General features: G+C 42.3%; 1 protein-coding gene across 1 annotated transcript in view; it reads left to right on the top strand.

Moving 5' to 3' along the window:
* Nucleotides 1–6,150, top strand: part of slc30a2 (solute carrier family 30 member 2) — a 16,065-nt gene that overhangs the window by 7,548 nt on the left and 2,367 nt on the right. Inside the window, exons 2-6 of the mRNA XM_034900740.1 lie at nt 613–824; nt 1,788–1,934; nt 2,795–2,948; nt 4,213–4,432; nt 5,214–5,319. Coding sequence (XP_034756631.1) covers nt 613–824; nt 1,788–1,934; nt 2,795–2,948; nt 4,213–4,432; nt 5,214–5,319 — 839 coding nt within the window. The remainder of the gene's footprint in view (nt 1–612; nt 825–1,787; nt 1,935–2,794; nt 2,949–4,212; nt 4,433–5,213; nt 5,320–6,150) is intronic.

Here is a 6,150-nt window from a genome sequence, read left to right on the forward strand (position 1 = left end):
GGGGGAGGTCCGGGAGGTGCTGTGGGGCGGGGCCAGGACTCAAAGGGATTTGTAGGTGAGAAGCAGGATTTCATATTTTGTTGCTGTTACACTTAGGATTGTGGGTAGTGTAGTATTTCTCCTACAAGCTCTGCAGCTCGGAGAGTGTCTCCGCCAGATTTACGCACTCTGCCTTTCAAAACCTTAGAAGCACTTTATATAGGATATGTTTTAGGTCACATGCCAGGTCCCATACAGCTTTGCTACGTGGCATTAGTAAATATCACATCTCTGGATAACATCACATGCTGGCTAACATCTTTATCCACTCATCACTTTTCACATAAACATCCCTTTCAAAGTTGACTATGGCTGAATCTCATGTCTCCATCTTACCCCTTACCCCTTATGATGGAGAAATGAGACTCAGCCTATCTTTTCACTCAAGTGGAAATCATGAACCCTTTGTATTGGCTCATCAACAGTGATTCATTTGAACAGAACCTGGTTTTAGTTACAAGTCCTCTGCAGTTAGCTGCAAATCCTCCATTTAATCTGTATAACTGGAAGGATGGGGGTGGGGGGGGGGGCATCTCTGTCTTCATACACACCTTCCTTTCTGATTCCCTGCAGCTCCTTCCCAGACTCCAAAGAGCAATATCCCGACTTCCACCTGAAGAACGGCGGCATGGCCGGGGCCATCGAGCTGAAGCGACCCGTCGGCGCCCACTGCCACGGGGCCAAGGCCTCGGCGTGTGACGCGAGCGGGGACCGGCTGCTGGCCAGGAGGAAGCTCTGCATCGCCTCGGCCGTGTGCCTCGTCTTCATGATTGGAGAGGTCATAGGTAAAAGCTTAGGAGCTCTAACCACAGGGATGAAAGAGAGCAGAAGGTCAGACTTTTGTATTTCTTTCTTACAGAAGTGAAAAATGATAGAAAGCGCACATTTTCTGGTGCATAATCTAAATCTTATTTTTGAAGTAAGTAGGGTAAAAACAGCTGTTTATGTATTTGATAACTATCTATTTGGTTATCATGGACCCTTCAAAAAAAATCTGTTGTAACTAATTCACACAATACGAGGACGTAGTGCACAAAACGTAGTTCACAGTACAATGAATCTGTCCCTGCACACGCTCAAATCTCGATTTCCAGATTAATTGGTGCTCGCTTAATATTTCAAATTTTCAATAATTTATGTTCTGTTTGTACAGCAGTGATCTGATTCCTAGACAACTGCTTATAAAGGCTTGAGTGCAGCTTTATTACATTTTTATACCTTGTGCAAAACAACTATGGTGTAAACAAAATTTGCCGAAACGGAGGTGATTCTCATGCTTTTCATTATATGGATATAACAAATCATTTCTAAAATATACCATACAACAGGAAACACGTTCATATCACGCTGCTATCAGTTTTGAGCTAACGTTAGCAATCAAACAACCATAGATAGCTACAACATTTTTTAAATGAATGCTAACTTAGCTACAAGTTAGCATCAAACACAACCAAGGCTGTCACTTGAATGGAGTTTTGAGCTAACGTTAACACTCAAACAACGATAAATAGCTACAACGTTTATGAAAAGATTTTGATCTTCTGTTATTGTTTGTAATGAGAAAAGTTTATTATTTCATGGATTTAACAAATTTATGACGCATTATGCTGTAAACTGTTTAAATCTGAGCACGTGGGACTCAAATCTGCACTCTTATCACATCGGGCATTGTCAACGTGCCTCAGGATTGGTCAGAATGATTTGCAAGCTTCCCAGTAATGACCTTGTTATTTCCTGATTTCCTGCAGGAGGCTACCTGGCCCACAGCCTGGCCATCATGACGGACGCAGCCCACCTCCTGACGGATTTTGGCAGCATGATGGTGAGCCTGTTCTCCCTGTGGATCTCCTCCAGACAGCCCACCAAAACCATGAACTTTGGTTGGCACAGATCAGGTCAGGACGAGAGATAAGAGACACCTCTGAGTGGAAGGATGGAGTGAGGAAAGAGGGAGATGAAAGGATGCTTGAAAGGATGGATGGATGGTTTTGTACAATTATTTGGTTGCGGTACAAGTTTAAGAATCACTGAATAAGAGACGGGTGGTGGACGTTTTAGTCCAGTCCGTGCCACCTTCAATGCTCAAACTGCATTAGCTATTACTTTCTTTATCTTTATGGGAAGGTGTGTGTGTGTATGTGTGTGTGTGTGTGTGCTGGTTTTAGGACTTGGGAACGATTGAGCCCATGATAATTTTATTTATGCAACTTTGCACATTTGCATTATTTTAAATTTGGCATGAATGTGTTTGTAAGATTGTTTAATCAGTGTGTGTTCTCACCTTGCATTAATATGTCTTGTTTTATCTACCTGCACAAAGACTATGGGGGTGGGGGGAGGGTGGTGCAATGCATCTCTCCTCCTTTTTATACAAGGTTGCTGATTAATTGTGCATTATCCCTAATAAAATGACATTACGAGATATCTTCATCTGGAACTCTACAATGCTGTTGCTCCTCTTACTTTCCTTAAAAAAAGGAACTCCCTGCATTTCTGAAGTATATTTACAGTGTTACTTTATTCATATAATTAAGCTGCATTCCGAGCTGGGAGTGTGATGGTTAACACTACATCTGGGCCTCTATTGGTCTTGCGTGTCTCACACTAGTTTGTTTTTGAAGCTCTGTCTCTGAGGGATGTTGCCGGTTAATTAACTTCATGTTGTAGTGCGTGCGCTCCTCAGATAGGTGTTGAGAGTGCGATGAACTGTATCTGGGTGATTAAGATCCTCTCCTCTCCTCTCCTCTCTCCCCAGAGATCCTCGGAGCATTCGTCTCAGTCATTTCCATCTGGATCGTTACGGGGGCGCTGGTCTATTTAGCCATCGAGAGGATCGTACGCAACGACTACGAGATCGATGGCCACGTGATGTTGGTCACCTCCGGGTGTGCCGTCATCGTCAACATAATGTGAGTGGTTGTCCGCACAACGGGTGGTGACATTGTACGTTATGTCGCTATAATGAAGGCAAATATTACAATTGAAGCTGCACATTTCACTTGAAAACTATGTTCACCTCTGCTTCAATACGTACAAATGTTGGCCCTCTTTAAATAAAATGACATTACATTACATCTGAAGGTGCCACTCTGCAATGCTGCTGCTCTTATTTCCTTAAAAAAGTGAACTTACTGCATTTCTAAAGTATATTTACAGTATTAAATAAGCGGTGAGTGTGATGGTTAAAATTGTCCATTATTTTTGCTATAATAAAAGCAAATGTTACATTTGAAGCTCCTCAATTCAATTCACTTGAAAACTACGTTCACCTCAGCTTCCACATGGAAACATTTGGAATTAAAGATCCTGATATATACCTGGAAAACATATCCTCAGGAATTTGTTGTATTTGTTGCGTGCATGTATTTTCACCTACTGAAGACTACAAACTAAGATGGCTCATTAAATCCTCAGTAACGCTTCAACTGGTATAGCTAAGTCTGACCTTACATATGTGGATCAACTCTTAAACTGCAGCAATATCATGAGATGCTATAGGTTGGCTATCCGTTATAGAATCAGCATGAATTAAGCTGAGTGCAGAGCCTAGAAACAAAAATGCAAGTGGTTTAACGAGCAGCATGGTCAGACATCTAGACTTACATCCAACAGGTGGCATGGCAGCATGCAACAGATATTCCTTCCATGTCGCAAAATGCAGAAATGATCAGATCTGCACCTACGACCCCTCAGACGTGTTTACGTGGGTGACTGAGCGCGGTGGGAGAGAGAATGTGTTGCAACAACGTGTTGGATTGGTAGTTTCTTCCACCTGAAAGATTGTGTTCTTTTAAAAGAGAAGTTATTCTATTAAAATATATGTATAAAATGTATCATATTTGCAAGAGTAACAAGGAAAATAGAATAAATAGTATTTTATGATGCAATCCTGAATTGTCAAAAAAATCAATAAAGCATAGAACCGCGATATTTTCCATGGCAATACTGTAGCCATACACAGACGCTGAGTATAGATTAATATATACTATTATATTGTATGCTTGACCATCCCATTTGGCAGCAATACAATTGAAGTGAGATGACCAGAGAAATTTATCATTTTAGATAAAACAGATGAGTTTTTCTTTTGGGGTCCTTCCATCTTCGTTCACTTATCCGGTATCAAAAACAAGAAAACAAAACAAAAGTCCATGTACCTGTTTCTTTCTGCAGCATGGCCTACATCCTCCATCACTCCACCACCTTCCACGCCCACGGCGGCGGCTACCACCAGATCGACGAGGGAGGCCAGAGCCCCGTCGCCCACGGCCACTCCCACACGCTCCTCGGTGGCCATAGCAACACCAGCGTCCGCGCCGCCTTCATCCACGTGGTGGGAGACCTGCTGCAGAGCGTCGGCGTCATGGTGGCAGCGATCATCATCTACTTGCGGGTCAGATATAGATCAGACACAGAAATGTCAGTTTGATGATATTGGTGCTATAAATTACATTTTTTTATTATGATCCAATTGTCCCTGTTGCAGTTCGGCTCAAATGATCCTGGTTTAAGACAGGGGTTTGAGAGTTTGTGGAGCTTTTCTATCAAATTCATGGGAATACACTGAACTTTGTTTGTATTAAAACTGAATATTCTCTGTATAAGAGGCCTACATCTTAAAATGCCATGCAGGGTTCAGGTAATGTGTAATTTTAAAAGTATCGGGGTATTCCCAAGTATTGTCTTTTTCACTATGAAAAGGTTAAATACCTCATGTGAGATGTCCCTTTTTTTCCCTGGATACTTTAATGCCTGCTGAAAACACCGTCTGACGACTCTATAGAGTCTCCATAGTCTTTATCAACGATTTTCTACTTCCGGTCAATTCCGCCGGATTTGTGTCTTTTCGCTGATTTTCGCCTCCTTTTGCTTTCTTAGTGTTGGCGTTCTAACCTGCGGCTGATTTCTGAGGACTATGGTTCACTGCTCCTCAGATCTCTGCAGGGTAAATAAAGACCGCTAGCTAGACTATGTCTCTGTCGGAGTTTTCTCTCTCACGACTATAAAGCAGCGGCTCCGCGTGGAGCTTAGCCCCGCCCACAGCGATTGTGATTAGTTTAAAGAAATGCCAATAAACTGGAGCGTGTTTTTCTCCCATCTCCTCTGCACCAAAGCGTGTAGATGGTCCGGCATAGCGAGACTAGAGTCTCCATAACCTCTGTTCTCTTCTACAGCCCGAGTATAAAGTTGCAGATCCCATCTGTACGTTCCTGTTCTCCGTCTTCGTCCTCTGCACCACCGTCACCATCCTCAGAGACGTCTTCAGGATACTCATGGAAGGTACTGGACAATATTGGTTAAACTGATTATTCTCTCATGAAAATGTTGTCTGATGCTCCGGGTTTGGATTTGAACAACTCTGATTCTTCCTTTTGATTCTGACTCTTTGAGGAGTCACATGCTTCTTTCCCATAAGAGGAACATTTCTATTTTCATTCCATGGTGTTTTACGGGGCTTTTTCAGCAAAAAATACACTTTACAGCGCCACCTACTGAGCTCCATGGCGGAAACAGAAGAAGCGTGTGGAAGTGCGGGGGAAAGCTACGGGAACTTGGAACCAACGATGGGATTCAAAATCAAATCTTCCAGTCAACAATAACAAAAGGAGTCCATTAGAAACGTAATTTCTGAAACATGCAAGTTGGATTCGGTTCTCGATGTCTAATCCTACTGATACTGATGGGGATAAGAGCTTTTTGCACAAAGTTAGAATGAAAAGACCTTAACAAGCCTGATGGAGAAGCAACGATCTAAACACATAGCGGCCATTTCACCACCACAACAAAACTAGGATTTAACAAAAAAAGAGTCCACAGACCGTTTTGCTTTTGTGAACACTCATCATTTCATCACAGATGGTCTCATCCTGGGGACATTTTTAAATGTTCTTTGCACATCACTGCACGTCTGTGAGATGTAGAGATGTCCCAAACGTAGAACCCCGGCCCCGGGGCATCTTTCACAACATTTAGCAACAAACCTGTGGTGTCAATGAACATAACGGAAAAAAATCATTTCAATGCACTTCAGTCAAGACTTGTTACACTTAATAATAATAATAAGGGGAAATTACAATGTTTTCACTCTGTTGTTTAAAACACATTACACAC

This window comes from Etheostoma cragini, chromosome 18 (assembly GCF_013103735.1).
Source record: "Etheostoma cragini isolate CJK2018 chromosome 18, CSU_Ecrag_1.0, whole genome shotgun sequence".
Lineage (NCBI taxonomy): Eukaryota > Metazoa > Chordata > Actinopteri > Perciformes > Percidae > Etheostoma > Etheostoma cragini.